The 23,194-nt window shown below is 47.9% G+C and overlaps 1 protein-coding gene across 2 annotated transcripts in view; it reads right to left on the reverse strand.

Annotated features, from left to right (window-relative positions):
- The window catches only part of KIAA1549, a 145,775-nt gene extending 123,949 nt beyond the window's left edge, over positions 1-21,826 (reverse strand). For both annotated transcript variants that reach the window (XM_028846361.2, XM_028846360.2), the window contains exon 1: positions 21,557-21,826. In XM_028846361.2, coding sequence (XP_028702194.2) covers positions 21,557-21,743 — 187 coding nt within the window. In that variant the 5' untranslated portion in view covers positions 21,744-21,826. The remainder of the gene's footprint in view (positions 1-21,556) is intronic.
- Positions 21,827-23,194: the final 1,368 nt, after the last annotated feature.

The raw sequence follows: 23,194 nt of genomic DNA on the forward strand, positions 1-23,194 counted from the left end.
GATAGTGTAAATACTGTGTCAAAAAATATACACTAGGCTGGGCACAGTGGCTTACACCTATCATCCTAGCACTCTGGGAGGCTGAGGCAGGAGGATCACTTGAGGCCAGGAGTTTGAGACCAGCCTGGGCAACATAGTGAGACCTCATCTCTACAAAAATAAATTTTATTTTATGTATTTATGTGTTTATTTATTTTGAGATGATGTCTCACTCTATCATCCTGGCTGGAGTGCAGTGGCACTACCTCAGCTCACTGAAACCTCCTCCTCCCAGGTTCAAGCGAAACTACTGCCTCAGCCTCCCAAGTAGCTGGGATTACGGGCAGTCGCCACTATGCCTGGCTGTTTTGTATTTTTAGTAGAGACGGGGTTTCACCATGTTGGCCAGGCTGGTCTCAAACTCCTAACCTCAGGTGATCCACCTGCCTCAGCCTCCCAAAGTGCTGGGATTACAGGCATGAGTGACTGTGCCCAGCCACAAAAATAAAAAATTTTTAAATACATGCTAAAATGTTTCCAACACCAGCAAAGGGCTGAACCTCCCAGACACGCCAGGCTGGAGCCCAGGCTGCCACGGCAGGCACCTCACAGAAGTGTATCTGCAGCCACTGGGAGTAAGGCTGCTCTTTCCATATTGCACGTGCTTTTCTCAAGAAACACTTTCTAAGGCTCTGTAGGACTAGAAACACATGTGGTAGTGTCTTCTGGATTTTCCAAAGAGATCAAACTATTATGAAGCAAAGTCTCCAGGAACATAAATGATGAGAATGCTCGGAAATTCTAAAAGCACTGCAAACTCCACACAATGTGGGCCATGAAAAGAGACGAATGGGACACTAAATGTGTCCTTCCCCCATGGCCTCATAGCCTCTCCCTGTGCAGTTCTGACGGAAGGGCCCCTTGCAGGCCATCAGACAGTACAGCCCAAGGAGCAGGAGCCATCTGTCCCTCACTGGGATCTGGGTGACGGTCAATGCCCACATCCTCTTGCCCACCAGAGTCGGGTCTCCTCTAGGCACACACTGGGTGGTTAAAATCTCATTCTAAGTTGCTCCTGTTGTCCTCGGAGCAGTCTCAAGACTTGAAGTTTGGCACTTGGAAGGCACCCAATCAAAGGTCAAAGTACATAGGAAGGCTCCACGCCAGGAGATCTTGGCGTTCTTCTTTTGAAGTCTATGACGGAAACGCTGCATTTTGAAAGCTACTGGGGGAAGTGTTGTGGGACTGAGGCAAACACAGCAGCTGGGCAGAAAATAGATCTATTAGACTCCTACTGTGGGCTGAGAGAGCCACTTTGGGATCGGCCCCATGATGCGCTCTCCCTACCCCAATACGAGGCTATCACCCCCTCAACAGGGACCACGGGAGGCTGCTGCTGTACACAAAAGGTCCTCACCTCCCCCAGGCCTGGCCCACTCAACAGTCCTTTCACAGCCTCCTGCTCTGTTCCTTCTTCTGTGATCCACAGATACTATAATTATAAACTACTTTTTTCATGGAAACTGACCTGCTCCTGCCCTATCTCACTTAAGTGATGACCATGCCACCATCAAAAAGAAAAATGTAGCCAGGCACAGTGGCTCATGCCTGTAGTCCCAGCACTTTGGGAGGCTGAGGCAGGAGAACTGCTTGATCTCAGGGGTTCAAGCCTGCAGTGAGAGATGATCATGCCACTGCACTCCAGCCTAGGTGACAGATACAGGCCCTGTCTCTTAAAAAAAGAAAAGAAAAGAAGAAATAAAGAAAAAAGCTACCAGACATCAACTTCCTCAATAGCATCGTTCTCCCGCCCCCTTACCTGCATGCACCCAAACCTGTAGCCATCACTCCCCGTTCCCACCTGTCTCAGTGGAAGAGGCGCCATTCTCCCTGTGCAAGGATGCACTGGAGTGTGAATCTCTCCTCTCTCAGTTATCAGCTATGTGACCTAAGGTGAGTTACTTCATCTCCTTATAATTGTACTGGATAGGGTTATCAGGATTAAATGGCTTGATACAATTAATACATAGCAACTCCCTAGAAGAATGCCTGACATAAGCGCACATTAAATTTTAGTTACCTATTATGTCTATTATGATGATCATTTATCCTAGTCTTCTCTGAGAGCTTTCTCAAGTAATTCTATCTTTTCTCTCCATTACCTTCAAACATTTTGTGCTTATGATAGCTCCTAATCTCCAAAGACAACCACCATCAATGTCAATGTCTATGCTATTTCACCACCCATCAATGGGTAGCCCTATTTCCTCCTGCCCCTTGTAGACGAGCCTTGTGATTTTCTCTCACCAGCAGAATGCAGCAGAGACAACTTTTGAGCCCCGGATCTTAAGAGGGCTGCTAGCTCCTGTTTCATTCCCCTTAGAAGCCAGCGGCCCCACATGAAGTCCTACTATAAGGAAATCCAAGCTGGCCACCTGGGAAGAGAGAGGGAGGGCATGTGGTGGAACACCAAGATAGGAGGGGATGTGAAACAGCCTCAGCCTTCCAGCCCAGTCCTGGAGCCAGCTGAACGCAGCCAAGTCAGTGACCCCAGCTGAGTTTCATGGAGCAGGAGAATTACCCATCCAAGACCTGTCCGAATTCCTGACCCGCAGAATCATGAGAAATGATAAACCATTACTGTTTTAAACCATTCCATTTCGGGGTGATTTGTTATGCGCAATAGATAACTGAAATGAGGCTCCCCTTTAGCATTAAAAGAATGTTCCATCTCATATCCATCTTCAAACATTCCCCACAGTTCTGCGGTCCTACATCCACCAACAGTTACTGCCCTCTTTGTATCATCGCTGCAGTCCTCTACAGTAGCCCTTCACATGCCACTGGATAGTCATTTATGTACAAAACTACTTCCCCTTGTAGACGGAGTTGCTAGAGGGCCACGACTGATTGCCGTATTTCTCTTAGTATCCCAACATCCAGCACGGTGCTCAGCACATGGCTGTGAGTGCTCCATCAGCGTTGGCTGAGTCATGCAGACATGTGGGCATGGAACCACCACACAACTGGTCTGCCTGCAGGCATGCCTTCTGGCACTGGCAAACCCAAAACAATGATGGAAGAACGAAAAGCAGGATCCAGGCAAGCACACGTCCCAGAGCCAGACGAGATGCAAAAGGTACAGGAGAGAGACGAAGGGTAAGATCTGCCAGTGAGACTCAGAAGTCACACGCGGAAAGCCATTGAGTTTTGGAGACTGTTTCCACAGCACTGCTGGTTTATCCGGACTGATAGGGTACACATTCTACAGGTATATCTTGTTTTCCTCTCGGGGGGACTGAATACAATTGGAAGACAGAGTAGAGGAACCGAAGGCTGTCAATAAGTAAACTCAATCTAAACTACAACGAACAAAATAGAACAGTTTCAGGATTTCTGGGAAGTATTCAGAAGGTTAAACTTTATACCAGATCTAGGCAAGAACTCAAGGCATTAATACACTGTGTTTTATGAAGAACCAAAAAGGCTCAAGAGGCACACAAAACAAACGAAGTAGGACAGCCAGCTGTAACGGTTAGTTTTTGAACAAGGTACTTATTTTAAGGCATCGACTTCCTCCCACCAAAATTTCAAAGTAAATAAGAAATTGATTTTAAACCAGAGGTATACACTAACTTAATTAACAGAGAAGATGTACGACAACCACACACTTGGCTGTCAGAAACAAACAACAGAAAAAAAGCATAGTCAACACAAAGCAAAAATGGTATCAAAACCACAAGGAAATGATCCAGGACGTGATAAAAGAGGAAATGCGGTAAGAAAATGTCACTCAGTATTAAGAAAAATATTATCCTCACTGGTGGAGAAAATGGAATATGGCTCATCATGGAATTTTAACTTTTTGAGTTTTTTTATTATTAAAATGTTAAAATAGCATCTACTGTGGGCTAGGCCAGGGTGACCAGATGACTAGGCCAGGGTGTGACTTCACAGTTGGGGCTTCTAACAGGGACAGGGAGCTGGCCAGGGGCCACAGGTGGCTCTGACTGTGGCTCTGTCCACAGAGCTCACTCTGCCCTGCAAGCAAAGCCTGTGAGTGGGCACTTCAACGGGAGGGACCACAGAGTCATTCTCTAACCCAGACCCCGAACAGAGAAGACCATGGCTGGGGGTGCACATGCCCACCCCCAGGGTGGGAAAAACTCTTGCTAGCTGTGTGACCTTGAGCAAGTCAATGAACTTCTCTAAGCTTTATTTTCCTCATCTGTAAAATGGGGATCCTTCCAGTACCGACCTCATACAACTGCTGCAGAGATTAAACAAGAGACACCGTGCCGTCTCCTCACACAACGTTCGGCACACAGCACGCACTCTATAATTGTGGGGTATTATTACTATTCTCAGCTCAGCCTTGAGACTGCTGCAGGAGACGACCAGAGAAAGATGTGCAAAGAGAACCTCATTTAAAGGCCCAAATGCCAATGAACAATCAGAGAAATGCACCTTGAATGGAGACACCCTTTACCTATCAGTTGGGCAAAGACAATAAAGACTGGTAACAGCCTGTATTACGGAGGAGAGAAGCAAGCTGGCACTCTGATGCATTGCTAGAGAGAATGTGGACTGCTTCAGCCTTTCTAGAGAGTGATTTGGCAATATGCATCAAAATTTAATACATGCATACTGCCTAGTCCAGCAAGTCTATTTCTGAGAATTTATCTTAAGAAGTAATTGGAAAAGTGTGTAAAGATGTATACACGATGATGCTCATAGCAGTGGTTTTTTTCCTTTTTTCCTTTTTTTTTTTTTTTGAAACAGGGTCTTGCTCTGTTGCCCAGGCTGGAGTGCAGTGGTGCAATCTCGGCTCACTGCAGGCTTAACCTCCTGGGCTCAAGAGATCTTCCCTCTTTAGCCTCCTTCAGCAGGCAGGAGCAGAGGAATTACGGAGGCGGTTGCTAATTTTTTACATCGGGGTTAGGGACGGCCTCCCTGACAACAGGAAATTTGAGCAGAGAACTGAAGGAAGGGGAGTCAACTGTGTCGATCGTATCTGAGATGAGAAAGTTCTAGGCAGAGGGAACAGCAAGTACAAATGATTGCAATGAATGCAAATCGTTTTTATAAAGCCAATAAAGATATTGTATCCTCAAACTACAGGTGCGTACCACCATGCCAGACTAATTTTTGTATTTTTTGTAGAGATGGGGTTTTGCCATGTTGCCCAGGCTGGTCTTGAACTCCTGGGCTCAAGCCATCTGCCCACCTCAGCCTCCCACAGTGCTGGGATTACAGGCGTGAGTCACCATGCCCGGCAATATTTTCTTGTAATATCGAAAGCTGAAGACAATACAATTACCCATCAACAGAGAACCAGATAAATGAAGTGTGGAACATCCACAGCGTCGAATAAAATCATGGTGTGGATCTGTATTTCCTGACAACTAAAGATTCCGTGATAAAGTGTGAAGCGAAAAACAGCAAGCTGCCGAACAACACGCAGAATATGATGCCACTGCTTTCTGTGTATGCGCCTGTACCTGTGAAAACAGTCTGAAAGGAGAGACACTAAAATGTCACAGCACTTGTCTGACTGGTAGGATCTGCGGTGATCCTGGCGTTCTAATTTACACCTTCTTTGTACCACCTGACTTTACCGAATGTGCAAGAAATTTTACATTGTAAGTCTCATCACGTCACCCTCTGATCAAAACCCTCTATGATCCTCCACCCCAGCACCCACTTCCCTTCACACCTGAGTGCCTGCTGCCTCTGGCCTCCACCCTCTGTTTTGGGTGCACAGGCCTCCTCTGCCTCTCCCAACACCAGGCACACTCCTGCCTCAAGGCCTCTGCACTGGCCACATCGTTTGCTGGGAACACCGTTCCCCACCAATACCTGCTTGTCTTGCCCCCTTGTCTCCTTCAAATGTTAGTTTAAATATCACTGTTATGGATTGAATTGTGTGCCCCCAAAATTCCCACGTTGAAATCCTAACCCTCGAACCTCAGGATGTGACCTTATGTGGAAACAGGGTCATCAAAGATGTAGTTAAAATAAAGTCACACTGAAGTAGGGCTGGGCCCCTATCCAATACGACGGTCCTTATAAAAAGAGGAAACTTGCACGCACACACACAGAGGGAACACCATGTCAAGACGGGAGTCACACTGCCATGAGCCAGGAACCACCTGTATTAGTCAGGGTTCTCTAGAGGGACAGAACTAATAGGATAGCCATATATACATATACAGAAGAGTTTATTAAGGAGTATTAAACTCACATGATCACAAGGTCCCACAATAGGCCAACTGCAAGCTGAGGAGTAAGGAAGCCAGTCCAAGTCCCAAATCTGAAGAACATGAAGTGCGATGTTCAAGGGCAGGAAGCATCCAGCATGGGAGAAAGATTTAGGCTGAGAGGCTAAGCCAGTCTGGTATTTCCACGTTCTTCTGCTTGCTTTTATCCTAGTCATGCCGGCAACTGATTAGATGGTGCTCACCCAGATTAAGGGTGGGTCTGCCTTTCCCAGTCCACTGACTCAAATGTTAATCTCCTTTGGCAACACCCTCACAGACACACCCAGGATCAATACTTTGCATCCTTCAATCCAATCGAATTGACACTCGGTATTAACCACTGCACCACCAGAAGCTGGGAGACAGGCCTGGAAGAGACCCTTCTCTAGCACCTTCACAGGAAGCACAGTGCTGCTGACACCTTGATCGTGGACTCCAGAACTATGAGACAATAACCTTCTGTTGCGTAAGCCACTCAGAGTGTGGTACATTGTTATGGCAGCCCGAGCAAATGGATCCAGCCCCATTTTCAACAAGGGTCCCTAAACGCCCAGATCAAAACTGCAACTCATCAGTCCAAGCTGTTTATCTGCTGCATTTACACATGACACCTATCACGGAGTAACACATGATGTCATTAACTTTGTCCACTGATGCATCCCAAGGGCCCAGCACAGTGCCTGCACAGAGCAGGCACTCAAAGATTTGTGGAATACATGGACAAACGACACTGAACTACACAGCCCTGGTGGGGCCTACAGTCCAGTGGAGGAAGGCAGAATGCACAGACAAATATGTAGAAGACGATGCTAAGTGTTATGGAGAAAAAGAGCAAGCAGGAGCAGAGGAATTACGGAGGCGGTTGCTAATTTTTTACATCGGGGTTAGGGACGGCCTCCCTGACAACAGGAAATTTGAGCAGAGACCTGAAGGAAGGGGAGTCAACTGTGTCGATCGTATCTGAGATGAGAAAGTTCTAGGCAGAGGGAACTGCAAGTACAAATGATTGCAATGAATGCAAATCGTTTTTATAATCAGGAAAAAGCCAGTAAAGATATTGTATCCTCAAAAGGCATTAAGATACTGAAAAGCCCAATTCCAGGGTCTAGGAAAACCACCTAATTTTTCAAATTCCTAAGACTCTATTCAGGCCCAGGCTGAAAACTCCAACCCATTCCTGGAGCCGCCTTCCCCAGCCCAGTCTCCCAGCCCGTCCTCCATCAAACAGCTGTCCAGAAGAAAAAACACTCAACACTGCAAGGATGGTGAGGGGAGGAGAGGGGAGGTGAGGTGAGGTGAAGCAGCCCGAGGGTGGAGAGGCCCCGAGATCGTTGCTGGTGCTACAAAGCCAAGGACAACAATCCTGACCACTATCCTGGCCACCAGTGGCTGACCTGCCCCCCAACCTCCATTCAGATCCGGCCTGTGTTGGCCTGCACAGATGCCCCTCTATCCCAGCCTGTCACCTGCCTCCACTGCCAGTTCCCAAAGCAAGCACCTGTCATGGGCTCCTGCTCTGCACCAAGACCACTGAGGCTCCCAGCTCTGAGCAATGTCCACTCCTGCTTCCCTACCAGCTAGTTCCCACTCCACTGGGCATGGATGAAGCTGGAAGTCATTATCCTCAGCAAACTAATGCAAGAACAGAAAACCAAACACCGCATGTTCTCACTTATAAATGGGAGCTAAACAATGAGATCACATGGACACAGGAAAGGGAACAACACACACCGGGCCCTCTCGGTGGGTGGGGTGGGAGGAGGGAGAGTATTAGGAAAAAGAGCTAATGCATGCTGGGCTTAATACCTAGATGACGGGTTGACAGGTGTAGCAAACCACCATAGTACACATCTACCTATGTAACAAACCTGCACATCCTGCACATGTATTCCAGAACTAAAAATAAAAACTAAAAACATAATTGTGGTTAAAAACATAACATAAAATTTACCATCTTGTATTAATGTTAAACAGAAATTTTTATTTAAAGGCAATTCATTGCAGCAGCGATATATATTTTTAAAACGAAACAAACTAGAGGTCAGATAGTCAACAGAGTTTATTTTTCAACCTATCTAGTACAGCCAAAGTATAAAAAGCTAAAAACCTTGTGCTCCAAAGCCAGACGTGGTGGTTCACGCCTGTAATCCCAGCACTTTGGGAGGCCGAGGCGGGCGGATCACGAAGTCAGGAGATCGAGACCATCATGGCTAACACAGTGAAACCCCATCTCTACTAAAAAATACAAAAAAAAAAAAAAAAATAGCCAGGAGTGGTGGCGGGCACCTTTAGTACCAGCTACTCGGGAGGCTGAGAATGGCATGAACCCAGGAGGCGGAGCTTGCAGTGAGCCGAGATCACGTCACTGACCTCCAACCTGGGAGACAGAGCAAGACTCCATCTCAAAAAAAAAAAAAAAAAAAAAACCTTGTGCTCCAATAATATTTTCTTCTTATTATTTTCTTTAGCATCCTTTTTTTAACTTTATTTCAGGTTTGGGGTATAAGTGAAGGTTTGTTATACAGGTAAACAGGTGCCACAGGGGTTTGCTGTTCATATTATTTCATCACCCAGGTTTTAAGCCCAATACCCAATAGTTATCTTTTCTGCTCCTCTCCCTCCTCCCACCATCCAACTCAAGGAGGCTCCAGTGTCTGTTGACTCTTTCTGTGTTCATAAGTTACCATTTAGCTCCCCCAAATTGACCATCATAACCATTTCTAAGTGTACAGTTCCACAGTGTCGAGTATATTCACATTGCTGTGCAACTGATAGCCTCAACTCTTTCATCTTGCAAAGCTGAAACTCTGTCCCCATTAAACAAAAACTTTCCATTCCCCCTCCTCCCAGACCCTTGCCATCCTTCTACTTCCTGTCTCCATGGCTTTGACTACTCTAGAGACCTCATATAAGTGGAATCCTACAGTATTTGTCTTCTCGTGACTGGCTCATCTCACTTGGCATAATGTCTTTGAGGTTCATCCATGTTGCAGCATGTGTCAGAATTTCCTTCCTTTTTAATGCTGAATAATATTTCACTGAATGGCTAGACCACATTTTTAAAAAATTATTTATTTTCAATTTTGTGGGTACATAGTTGGTATATATATTTATGGGTTATATGAGTTTTGTTTTTGTTTGTGTTTTTGTTTTGAGATGGAGTCTCGCTCTGTCTCCCAGTCTGCAGTGCAGTGATGCGATCTCGGCTCACTGCAATCTTTGCCTCTCGGGATCAAGCAATTCTCCTGCCTCAGCCTCCCAAGTAGCTGGGATTACAGGCCTGCACCACCATGCCTGACTAACTTCTGTATTTTTTAGTAGAGACGGGGTTTCACTGTGTTGGCCAGGCTTGTCTCAAACTCCTGACCTCAGGTGATCTGACCACCTCAGCCTCCCAAAGGGCTGGGATTACAGGCGTGAGCCACCGTGCCCAGCCCATGAGATGCTTTTACACAGGTATGCAATGCATAATAATCACATCAAGGTAAATGGCACGTCCACCCCCTCAAGCATTTGTCCTTTGTGTTATAAACAATCCAATTATACTAGCTGTTTTTAAATGTGCAACTAAATTATTTTTGACTATAGTCACCCTGTTGTGCTAGCAAATACTAGGTCTTATTCATTCTTAACTTTCTTTTCCTTTTTTAAAAATTTTCCTTTCCTATATAAAAGCAACTTATTCATTCTATTTTTTGTACCTATTAACCATCCCCACTTCCTTCCAGACCACAGTTTGTTTATTCATTCATCTGTCCACAGACACGTGGGTTGCTTTCGCCTCTGCCTCAGCTTTGACACCCTTTTGCTTCAACTATCTCCAAGCACTTTTGTAATTCTTGGTAGTCAACGACCCTAACACCTGCTAACACCAGCTCAGGGAACTCAGGACCGGACTTAAAGGCTTGTGACCATGCTCAGGGCAGGGGCGGTTCTCTGAGCAGCACATCCAACCAGGCACCAGCTCAGCTCTGAACCCGCTACTGCTCCTACCTTCAGTTTTGTCCGATGACTTGAGATCTGGGCTGCATTTTTATGAGCTATGGACTCTCCACTAATTAGAGAACCAAAAATCTTTGAAATACACCCAACTTCAATGAGGAACTGCACAGTTCTGAGCCTCTCAAGCTTTGGCGTGCATACAAGTCACCTGGAGATGCTTTCAAAAAGTCGATGCAGTAGGTCCGGGGTGGGGTCCAACATTCTGCATTTCTGACAAGCTCTCAGGCTATGCTGATGCTGCTGATCTGGGGACTACACTTGGAGCAGCAAGGACCTGGCAACCTCCCGCCTGCTCAGACCTGTCTCCTGGGCTTTGCCCAAGTTCCCCTGGAAGCTGGCTCCATAAGATCATCTGTTTTGCATGTTTGGGGCTTCCCCCTTTGAAAGCTCCCCAACAGTATTTACCCAGTGTTTTAAAGTAGCTCTTCAGACTGTCTGGATCCACAATTAATCCGAGCACCCAAAACAGTAAGTGAGGAAGGGCTCCTTCCTCAGCCCAAACAAGAGAACAAAGAAGAAAGAAGAACAACAGGAGTTTTCAAGTGACTCCAAAGGATTGGGAACCACCAGGAAACCACCAGGAGCGAGGAGCCTTCCCAGCTGCCCCGCCCTCGACACAACACCCTGGGACCGCTGTGGCCTATCTTCCGCCAAGGCTCTGGGCCACCCAGGCTGCTGGAGGGACAAGCAGAGCATCCGCCTGGACTGCGACCAAGACTGGCCTTCCAACTTCAACTGGGCCCTTGCCACTGCCTGGCAATTCTTTCACTCATCCATTCTCACTCTCCTCTGGAAGCCAGTTGTGTTTGCTCAAGCTCCCAATCCCCCCCACGCTGTCGTCCTCTCTCCAGATCTGCTCGCCTCCCACCCTCCACGAATAGACCCGCACTCCCCCATACATCTCTGTCCCCAGACAAGCCACCTGTTTCTCCTTCTGTTTTCCTCCTCTCTCAAATGAACCCCTCCACTCTTGCCCTAGATCCCATCCCTTCCAAGCCCCCAGGAGCCTTCACTCCTGCCCTCTCTGTCTCCCTTTCCAACCCCACCCTAGATTGGCTTCTTCCTAGTCCTCACCTGCACAGATGGCCTCTACCTTACCACTCCCTCTTCCTACGTTATTTCACTCCTTGCGCACACACAGCACCCTTCATTACGCAGAGGCTGGCCCTCTGAGGGGCTGAGTCCTACCCAGTCAGCGGCTATCTGTCACAACAAAACCCACCCCCTAGGGTTGAGAAATCATCTTGCAGCTGGACCTCAACCTCGAGAGGGCAAAACTCAGCCTCCAAATCACATTACTTCCCTTCTCTTCCTTGAAAGATCTTCTTGGCCCCTTTCAGTACTAATATGTGGAATATTCTGCACCTTCAGTGCTCATTTGCCCACATCCTAGACCCCCAACTCTTGCCCTGTACACCTGCTATCTGAGCGCACAGGGTTTGACTCAGACTTGGAGCATAATGAAAACCATGGGGGCCACTGCAGACAGTCAAGCCAGGAGGAAGTGACGTGACCTGTTCCTAGCAGGCCCTTCCCGCTGAAGGTGGAGGATGAACTGGGGGAAGCGAGAGTAGAAGTGGAGGCCGCGATAGTCACCTAGAGAAAAGAGGATAGGAGCTTGAATGAGGGTGGTGGTGGCAGCGATAGTACAGTGGATAGATTCAAGAGGGACTTCCTCCCCTCCCATGCACAGTCCTCTGGGAACTTTCCTTCCCTCACTGAGGGGCTGGTGCCTGGCTCACAGCCCTTTCTTCCTCTCTCCAGGCAAGTTCAGCATCCACAGAAGTTATTCACCCTAAAGCCTTCCTCCATGTTCCACGTCAACAACTCATTCCCACCGCTACACCCTACCCTGCTCATTACCCAAGACCAAAACTAGAGATGATCCACTTCTGAACCTCAGCACAAGGACACCCAATCCCTCCCGCCCTCTCCCACCTCTCTCCCGCCCTCTCCCACCTCTCTCCCAACACCTGCCTTAGGATCTCAGCTGCACCCCTCCTCCCAGTCCCTTTCCCACTGCTCCATCCACGGTTCACCTCCTTCCTCACCCAGCCTAGACCCCATGCTACCTCATCCAGACCACCTCTTGCCAGCTCCTTCAATCCCCTTTGGCTCTTCACACCTGCCCTGTGATTCCCCACCCCTGACTCAGGCCAATGGCTCACCTTTCCCAGACACACTGGAACGTCAAGTGCTAGAGGACAAAAATCACATGGCGGGTTCCCTAACATCACCACAGATACCCCCATTACCTTGGACTTCACTCCCAACCTTCCACCAGTCCCTCCAATTCCTTCTCCCAATATGACTTCTTCCTAACTCTTCTTAGGGTGGTCCTGCCTGCCCACGTGAACTTCCTCACTTTCGGTAAATTAGCCATCAGGTCCTTCCTTCTACTTTCTTAAATTTTCAACCACTGTTTTTGTTTTGTTTTGTTTTGTTTTTTGAGATGGAGTCGTGCTCTGTCACCCAGGCTGGAGTGCAGTGGCGCAATCTCGGTTCGCTGCAACCTCTGCCTCCCAGGTTCAAGCGATTCTTGTGCCTCAGCCTCCAGAGTAGCTGGGATTACAGGTGTGTGCCATGACACCTGGCTAATTTTTGTAATTTTAGTAGTGACAGGGTTTCACCATGTTGGCCAGGCTGGTCTCAAACTCCTGACCTCAAGTGATCCACCTGCCTGGGCCTCCCAAAGTGCTGGGATTACAGGCATGAGCCACCGTGCCCAGCCCAGTCACTGTATTTTTACTGACTCTTGAAACCTACAAACACAATCAAGTCTAAAACATGTTTTTAAAACTTCCACCAACTCTCCTGCCACCATTAAGTTATAGGGAGTAACTCAAACTTCACCAGGCCTAAGAATAACATAAAGAGCTTGTGGAACGTTTCAAAAATAGAAATCCTCAGCCATCACCTGCATCAGTAGACCTAGCTTGACCATGAGTTGGGTTTTTAACAGGTGATTCTGATCAGTTGGCCCTCATCCCATCCTTCAAGAAACAGCTTGGTAGAGTAGCATTTGACATGATGGATCACTCACCTAGATGAAACCCTCTCCCCGTCTCCCGGCTCTCACAGCACTATTTTGTCATGATGGTCAGTTTCCTTTGTGTGCTCCTCTTTGTCTTCCCCTCTCCTTCATGCTAGTTTCAGGGTTTCTGTCCTTGGCCGCCTTGCCTCCTAACTCTCCATGCTCTCCCCTCATTAGTGTCTTCCATATCTATGACTTCAACTACCATCAAGTGCAACATTTAACAAGCTTTTTTTTTTCTTTTAAGTTCTTGCGGCCGGGCACGGTGGCTCAAGCCTGTAATCCCAGCACTTTGGGAGGCCGAGACAGGCGGATCACGAGGTCAGGAGATCGAGACCATCCTGGCTAACACGGTGAAACCCCATCTCTACTAAAAAATACAAAAAAAAACTAGCCGGGCGAGGTGGCGGGCGCCTGTAGTCCCAGCTACTCGGGAGGCTGAGGCGGGAGAATGGCGTAAACCCGGGAGTCGGAGCTTGCAGTGAGCTGAGATCCGGCCATTGCACTCCAGCCTGGGCGAAAAAAAAAAAAAAAAAAAAAAAAAAAAGTTCTTGCTCTGTCGTCCAGGCTTGAGTGTAATGGCACAATCCCAGTTCACTGCAGCCTCAACTTGCTAGGCTCAAGCAATCCTCCTGCCTCAGCCTCCCGAGTAGCTGAGACTACAGGTACATGCCATCATGCCCAGCTAATTTTTGTATTTTTTTGTAGCGACAAGGTCTCACTATGTTGCCCAGGCTGGTCTTAAACTCCTGAGTTCAAGCAATCCTCCTGCCTTGGGCTTCCAAAGTGCTAGGAATACAGCCATGAGCCACTGCACCCAGCCTAACTTTTTTTCTAAGTACTGGATCTGGGATAGATATTTAAAAAAAAAAAATGAATGAATGTACAGGTGATAGTCAACACAGTTAACAGCAGTGGAGCATGAGCACTGACAGTCGGAAAGGGAGCTATTCTAATTTTATGAGCAAAGGATCTGAACAGACATTTCTCAAAAGAGACACACAAATGGTCAACAGGTAAAGAAAAATTGCTCAGCATCCCTAATCCTTAGGGAAATGCAAATTAAAACCACAATGAGCTAGCACCTCACACCTGCCAGAATGGTCCTTGCCAAAAAACTAAAGCAGAGTCCTTGAGGCGCCTGCTGTGCTGAGCGTTAACCCTTCAGTCGCTGGATCTCAGTGAGGTGGAAGGTGGCCGTGGTCCTTGGGAGAAGAGTCCTGAAAGATGGCAGGGAGGCTTAGGGTACTTGGGGGTGGGGAGCAAGGAATATTCAGTATAGCAGCTATTTACCAACTACTATGGTAGTATCTCAGTGGTTTGGTTTTGTTTTTTGAGACAGAGTCTCATTTTGTTGCCCAGGCTGGAGTGCAGTGGTGCGATCTCAGTTCACTGCAACCTCTGCCTCCCAGGTTCAAGCCTCAGCCTCCTGAGTAGCTGGGATTACAGGCACCCACCACCATGCCCGGCTATTTTTTTGTGTTTTTAGTAGAGACGAGGTTTCACCATGTTGGCCAGGCTGGTCTCCATCCAACTCCTGGCCTCAAGTGACCCTCCTGCCTCAGCCTCCCAAAGTGCTGGGATTATAGGCGTGAGTGACCGCATCCAGCCTGTATCTCAGTGTTTTAACAACCAAATACTTGCAATGAATGAAAACAGCAGGTCTAGGGGACCATTCTAATCTAGTTGCCTGGTCAAATAAAATATGGCTCTTGCGTACTATTCACACAGACTTAGTCCCAAAAGCAGGTGTCTCTCAACGTCTCTGGAGATTTGTATAGCTCCAGAGTTAGTCCAGGCTGACTTAGCCTTCAATGTTCCAACAATACCTATTCCCAGAAGGCTGGAAAAGGAGGCACTTTACCTCTTAGCCCAGTGCTTCCCCAACTTCAATTGTGTGTGCAAAATCACCAGGGGGATCTTGTTAAATGCAGATTCTGATTCAGAAGGTCGCGGGTGGGCCCTGAGATTCTGCATTTTCTAACAAGCTACCAGGCAGTGATGATGCTGAGAGTGTGGGGACCACAAGATTAGATTTTCACTAATGAGAAGTAATTGCCTAAAGCTAACAAAGGAGATGGAAAAAAGAAAGAGACAAAAAGAAAGAATAAGAGAAAGCAAAGTATGTGTCCTGAGTGTATGGATGCAAGAGGGAAGAACAAAGGGAATTTTTAAAAAGAAGAGCCATCTGCAATGGTAAGAATGAGCTGCCTTCAGCAGGTCACTGGCCTAGAACATCTACCAGGCAAGGAGAAATGACACTCACAACAACCCAATAGAAAAAGGACAGATGCTGCTTATAAGTAAGTGCATTCCAAGACATCCAAGATGTTGACTTGATATGTAGAAGCTACAGGGAGAAATGAGCTACAAGGAGCTAGAGGGTTAATGAGATTAGCGCTAATCTCATTAACCCTTTCTTACACTGAGGAGGAAACCCAGGACAAGGTAACTTGTCCACAGTCACAAAGTTACGGGCAGAAATGCACACACCCAGGTTTTCTAACTCACCTTTTAACAAATCCTGCTGCCTAACAACAAGAAAAAGAAATCACATTGTGAGCTCCAGATGAAAGGTGGGTGGTCACAACTTGAAAACAAATTAGATCAGTTAGAACAGTGTCTTCTATCTGGGAAAATCAACCTAGTGTAATTATAAAGACAGTAATTAGCTGCCTCTATCATTCAGGGCACTGATAGAAAACCTGTGGCTCCCAGGTCCCTAGTGACTTTTAATAACTCCCTGGCTGGGTTCTGTTTTCAGAATTAAGTGAGGCACTTCCTGACAAGGGCTGCAGCAGCTCTTCCCAAATGGGCAGGAGTGAACATTGAAAATGCATTCCTCTGCACCCTTTCACTCCCAACCCAAGCAAACACACATAACAAAAAATGGTTATTTTATTTTGAGACGGAGTCTTGCTCTGTCATCCAGGCTGGAGTGCAGTAGCGCAATCTCAGCTCACTGCAACCTCTGCCTCCCAGGTTCAAGAGATTCTCCTGCCTCACCATCCCAAGTAGCTGGGATTACAGGCACCTGCCACCACACCCAGCTAATTTCTGTATTTTTAGTACAGACAGGGTTTCATCATGCTGGCCAGGCTGGTCTCGAACTCCTGACCTCAGGCGATCCACCTGTCTTGGCCTCCCAAAGTGTTGGGATTACAGGCATGAGCCACCTCGCCTGACCTCAACATAACGATTTTACACTGTTCTAACAGTGAAAAGACAATTCCAAGATATTAAATGGTAGTCCCCCTCCTCCAAGGTTTCGTATACCAGAGGACAACTGTGGTTTGAAGATATTTTGAGGTATTCTGAGATACAGCATACTCATGTTTTACTACAGTAGACTTAGAACCGTTCTGTTTTGTTATTATTGTTAATCTCTTACTGTGCCTCATTTTTAAATTAAACTTTATTGCAGATATGTACATACAGGAAAAAACCATGGTATATACAGAGTTCAGGACTACCCAAAGTTTCAGGCATCCGCTGGGGGTCTTGGACCACATCCCTTGCAGATAAGGAAGGACTTATATACCTTCAAAATACTGTTAATTTTCAGTTACTGGGTTTACAGTATCTGGATCAGTGGTTCCAATGCTCAGTGGCTAAAAATGAGCCGTGAACTTACTAAAATGAAGATTCCCAGGCACTGCCACCAAAGAGTCTAATTTAGAGGTTAAGGGTGAGTCTTAGATATCTAAATTCTTAACAAGCACCTCCACATCCCTAAATGATGTTGATGCAGGAGGCCTAGGGGCCACACTTTTGAAACATTTAAGTATTTGTTTATAATATACTAAACTACTTACAAAGCATAAATATTCACCTAGAAATGGCCAATAATAGCACATTAAGATAAAAATTTAACACACCATAAGCATAAATGCAATAAAAAATTACTAAAAGAACAAATGGCAGATCTTGCTAATCAAAATAACCAAAAACTTCTACATTTCAAAATTACATAAAATTTAAAAGAAATTCCTTTGGAAGGGGGAAAACGCAACAAACAGAAGGAAAAACGGTTGCTATCCTTCTAATACATAAAGATTTAAATACATATCTATGCCACAACAGGTAAATAAATAAAAATACAGAGAAAATTCAGACTACATATACAAAATAAAAAATAGCCAACTCTAAAGCAGTAAAACCCTACAGGTTAAAACAATGTATTACAAATTTATTTAACAAGGCTTTTAAAGTAACATTCAATGCCAGTGATGAAGTGAAATACTAATGCAAGTGATAATGGAAGGCCCCTGCGTAAGCTTCAAGGGCTTATGTCAGCGTTATAACTTTCAAAAATTGCTTCATTCAACAATCACATACTGAGTAACTACTAAGTGCCCAGCATTTTGAACAAAACATGCAGAAATCCAGCCTGGTGGGCCTTACATTTTAATCACATTCCCTTAATACCCCTTCCACAAATATATACTCAAGAAAATACAAACACACAGAAAGAAACATACACAAAGCCTTGGTTCTTTTTTTTTTTTTTTTTTTTGAGACAGAGTCTTGCCCATTGCCCAGGCTGGAGTGCAGTGGCACCATCTCAACTCACTGCAACCTCTGCCTCTCGTGTTCAAGCAATTCTCCTGCCTCAGCCTACCGAGTAGCTAGGATTACGGGTGCGTGCCACCACGCCTGGCTCATTTTTGTATTTTTATTAGAAGCGGGGTTTCATCATGTTAGCAAGGCTGGTCTCGAGCTCCTGACCTCAGGTGATCTGCCCACCTCAGCTTCCCAAAGTGCTGGGATTACAGGCATGAGCCAGCACGCCCATCAGCATTACTTACAGCAACCAAAAAATTGGAAATAAAAGAACAAATCATTAGGATAGAAAACTGTTTCCAAATAAGATTTAATGAATGGAAAAATGCTTAAGTTAAATGTAGAGTGGAAATGGTAGTAAATACAATTGTGCATATAATTCTTTTTTTTAACGTTAACAACAAAAAAAGGACAAAATTACTTAGTGTTACCTATAGGCTGTGAGATTATGGGTGACTGGTTTCTGTACCCTTCAGTAATTTCCAAATTCCCTACAAAGCCATCTATTTCATAATAACTATTACTTTTAAAAAACTTATCTCTGAATGAGGTGAAGAAACATGATTCTTTGTTTTTATATTGTGGATGGCTAATCACTTAAGAGCAATGCGTTCAAAAGTAAATCCAAAGTATTACAAGTTGTTTCCACAACAGTCAATGGTTAAGACTAAACTAGTAAATTTTTTTAAGACCAACCCAGATGTCCATCAATGATAGACTGGACTAAGAAAATGTGGCACATGTACACCATGGAATACTATGCAGCCATAAAAAAGGATGAGTTCATGTCCTTTGTAGGGACATGGATGCAGCAGGAAACCATCATTCTGAGCAAACTATGGCAAGGACAGAAAACCAAACACTGCATGTTCTCACTCATAGGTGGGAACTGAACAATGAGAACACTTGGACACAGGGTGGGGAACATCACACACCGGGGCCTGTCGTGGGGTCGGGGGAGTGGGGAGGGATAGCATTAGGAGATATACCTAATGTAAATGACGAGTTAATGGGTGCAGCACACCAACATGGCCCATGTATACATATGTAACAAACCTGCACACTGTGCACATGTACCCTAGAACTTTAAGTATAATAATAAAAAACAAAAAATAAAAATAAAAAAACAAAAACACAATCAAAATGCTGAATGAAATAGAAATAGACAAGAAATTGATACAACATAGAGATTTAACCAAAGACTGTAATAAGGAGGCCACCTGGAAGGTGGACTCTACTGAACAAAAGTTAGTAAGAGAAGCCGGCTGAAGGAGATAGCTAGCTTTCAGCCAGCCACAGAAGGGAATGCTGCCTCACGGAGGAAATCCAAAACAGGGCTAAGCCATGCCATTTTCTGACTAGCACTGCTTATTCCTTAGAAAGAGAACCAACCACCATAGCAGTGTTCAGCAAAGCTTTCTTACCTTCCAAATCTCCTGGTGAAAATACCATACTCAGGACGGGGAGGGTGGCCCAAGCAACTGCAATGCACCCTCTTCCCAGGATCCACAGCACCACCTAGGCGCCCTACACACCCCCTAGCTACATCAGGAAGCCACTCTCCACCAAGATGGTTCCTCACAGTCTTCAAGAAGTAGATGGGCTCACCCCCAGCAGGTCATCCATGAGGAATCCTGCCTTTCCTGTCCGGGAATGGTCTGTGCAAGGATTTGTACTTCCTTCACTGCTCTGTGTTTCCAGCTGGATCCTGGAGCACAGGAGCCGTGCCCTCCACTTCTTAGTTTCTAGTCTATGAGCCTGGCAGCGGCTGAAGCCAATATACAAACTAGTGAAAGGATGAAATCTCTGTTTCCATGATGTCAGCTCTAGAATGGAAATATAATTAATTTCATGTCTCCAGGTTGAATATTTGTATCGGGGTAGAGCGGAAGCAGGAAAGGACTTCTAAAGAAGAGAAAGGGGTGGGCAGTACCAACAGCTCCACTATTTAAAGTTACCAGAAGAAGCACTTATATTCTCCACAACCTCTGCAGTATACCCAGATGGCCACATTCATATGGGGAAGCCATCAGGCACAGAAGGGAAGCGTGTCATAGATTCTGAAACCAAACCAACCTAAACTCAAAGCCTTAGTTTCCTCATCTGTAAAATGGGGATAACTATGCCTAACTCACAACGTGATTGGATCATGTATATAAAATTCAACACCTGGCACACAAAAAGGCACTCAGGAGATGGAAACCATTTATCTGCTGTGTCCTATGACAGATGAATCCACAAGTATCAGATGGGCTCTCTTTGTTGACTAAAGCCAAGAGACCCTTCACAATCATCTCCTCTCCTCTGGACACATAGGGCTGGAACTCGCAGGAGCAGGACTGAGACAGTAGGTTCTAGGTTACAGTAAGGTGTTTGCACTAGCTGTATACTGCCTAAAAGAGACTCATTCTGTCACTCCAACCCTGGTTCCACCCAGCTATGGGAAATCTCTGCAGAGGCTTCAGGTGTGGATATGTCTATGGGCCAAGAGCGGGTGTCGGGGGCGGGGAAAGTGATGACTGTGACCTTGAGCAAGGCGCTTCTCTGCCTTAGTTTCCTCTCTGGTAAGCAGAGTGGCACCGTTCCATGATCCCTGAAGTCCTCCCTGTGCTTCTATTGTACCATCCCCTTTAGGGCACTGGTTATAATTCTCACAGGTCCAAGGAACACCTTCAAATGTGTTCCAATTCCTCCCAGCCACTGAGCAGCCCTTTGGCCCTGCTCCCACGAGAAGGGAGGATTCGGAGCAGCGTTCACGGCTTTCTGTTTTTTGTTCTGTGTGCAGCAGCTCTCTACCCCGAGCTGCTCCTTCCACCTTTCCTTTTCCGCCTCGAAGTGGTCAAGTGCCTGTGCTGGGGCAATCGCTGGCCTGCAGTGTCAGCTCAGAGACGGTTTCCAGACCATCCTGTGTACAGGCTCAGGGTGGACAAATAAACATTTTGGAGAAGCAATAGGAATTAAATCATTTCTTCCAAAACGAAACCCTCATGCTTCTTCATAAATCATGCCTCTTCATTCCATACTGATGAACAGTCACTAAATTGCATCTGTTATAAAAACAGCCCTTACTCCTTTCAAGCCCTGACACTTAAAAATCAAAATATTTTCACACTCCATTGTACTAATAATGCCTTGCAGAAGTAATACCAATAGCTATTTCCCTGGAAAGATCCGTGGCCAGGGCGCTTTCCAAGAGGTTTTCTTTGAATGTTCTTTGTGTCCTGCTGCACGGGGGGACACGGCCGGCCGGCCCGCATCTGGGGGACGCTGGGCTTGTCCCGGTAATGCAATACTCTTCTAAAGCACACCTCGAATGCACCCCTTCGCCCCGACAATAAAGTATCTCAAAACATTCGATATGCCACATCATATAGCCTTGACAAAAAAGCACTCCGGTGCCTGCATTCTGCAGGAAACACCAGGCACATTCTGAGATGAAGCCACCAGACCCGCTTCGGGCTCCATGGACAAGAAAATAGCTTTGCAGACCCCTTAGCAAGACCGGCCAGAAGCCGCTCGCTTGTTTGTTTTAATTATTTATTTCCCCCGTGCCTTTATTTGCTGGGCCCCAGAAGAATGGCAAAGCATCTTCCAGAAAGGACGGCGAGGGAGCTGGAGAATAAAAGAGGATGGGCGGGGAAAGTCGGGGTTTTGAAAACAGCAGCGATAAAGGCAGGCGGGGTCGCGGCCGCGTCCCGAGGGTCTCGGCGGGGCTTACCTGGGGCGCACGAGGCCGGCCGGGCCAGCAGCAGCAGCCAGAGGCCGGGGAGCAGCAGCCCCGGGCGGCGGCGGCGGGCGCGGCGGGCGGAAGGCCCTCGGCCGCTCGGCCCCGGGGCCAGCGCGACCCCGGCGCGGGGCTTCCCCTCCATGGCCGCGCCTCGGCGTCGGCGCCGCGCCCCCGGCATTCCCGGCCGGCGCCCCGGCCCGGCCTCGCGGCTCAGCGGCTCTCAGGTCCGGGAGGGGCGGCCGCTGCGGCTGCGGCTGGGACGGGGCGCCGCGCACCGGCGCGGAGGGAGGCCGGCGAGGCGGGGGCGGGCCGGGCCGGAACCGCGGACAGGGGCGCCAGCCGCACGCCCGCCTCGCCGCTCCGCCCCCTTCGGAGCCTCGGAGCTGCTGCCCGGCAACGCGCGGGCCCGGGCGCGGGGCGGCGAGCACCCCCTCCCGGCCGGCTGGGCGCCTGCCTGCCTGCTTGCCGGCGGGGCGACCGGGGCAGCGTGCGCGGGGCTCGGCGCGGCAGGGGCGGCGAGGCGGTGCGGCCCAGCCCTCTCCTAGGACCCGCCTCCCGCTGGGAGCACGAGGGGCCCTGGGGGCCTGGGCCCGGAGGTGCCGCCCTGACCCGCACCCAACCCCGGGTCCCGCCGCGCGTTCCCCAGGGCGCCCGGAGGCGGGTAGGCCGGCAAGCCCGGGGAGGGGGCCTCTCGCCGCCCTCGCTCCTCCTCTCCCGCCGACTCCGTGCGGGCAGCAGGTGTGTGGGGCGCCGCGCTCTCAGGACAGCCTCGGGGCCAAGGAGGGGACAAAGCCAGGCAAAGTCGGGCTCCTGCGGTAGAGCCCAGCGTGCAAGGCAGGGGCGAGCAGAGCGCACGCAGCTCTCAGCCGCCTTCCTGCCTTAAGAAGGTGCCGCCACCGCTGCGGGTCTTCGAGAAGCGACCCTGCCCTCAGGGCCTGGGAGGCCCTCGGGACCCTGCACTTAGCAGGCCTTGAGCGGGCGGCTGCTGAAGCGAATGGGCGTGGAGCTGCGGAAACCCGCGTGGCCAGGCCGTTTTAGGGAAAGTAGCGCTCCTGAAAGGTGGAGAGAATGGCCAGAGAGCGTTTGAGGGTTGGATTCCCCGGGGGCAATGAGGAACGGGAAGAAGGGGGTTGACATCTGTCAGGTACCTACTGTGTGCCAGGCACGTCACTCTGAAGATGCCCCGTGGCTTCAGGGTCTAGGGAGGAGGAATTGGGGGTTTTGAATCATTGCATCCCGCTGGCATTCTTGCACCAAGCAGATATTAACGGTGTGTATGTGGGACACTATCTTATTGTCCAAAAAAACTATGGCAGACAGCGGAAAATGTGAATCATTACACTGACTGAGGGATCCTGGTGGCTATTCAGTCGGGTTCCCCTGCCAGGCCTAGCCCTTGAAGGAGCTGCCCAGCCTTGCAGCTCCAACTCGTCTGGACTCCTTGCCCTTGGCGAATAGTTCTTCCTAAGAATAGGACAGGGGCACTCTTCTATAAGTACCCACCTGGTCCTTACAAGTGGGAACTTGAAACCTGGTAGTTTCAAGGAAAATGAGAATAAAGGTTAAAAATAGCTTTTGTTGATGTTCCTGGTATTTTTACACGTTATTATGACACCCCCCCCCCCAATC

This window comes from Macaca mulatta, chromosome 3, assembly GCF_049350105.2.
Source record: "Macaca mulatta isolate MMU2019108-1 chromosome 3, T2T-MMU8v2.0, whole genome shotgun sequence".
NCBI classification, from domain to species: Eukaryota; Metazoa; Chordata; class Mammalia; order Primates; family Cercopithecidae; genus Macaca; species Macaca mulatta.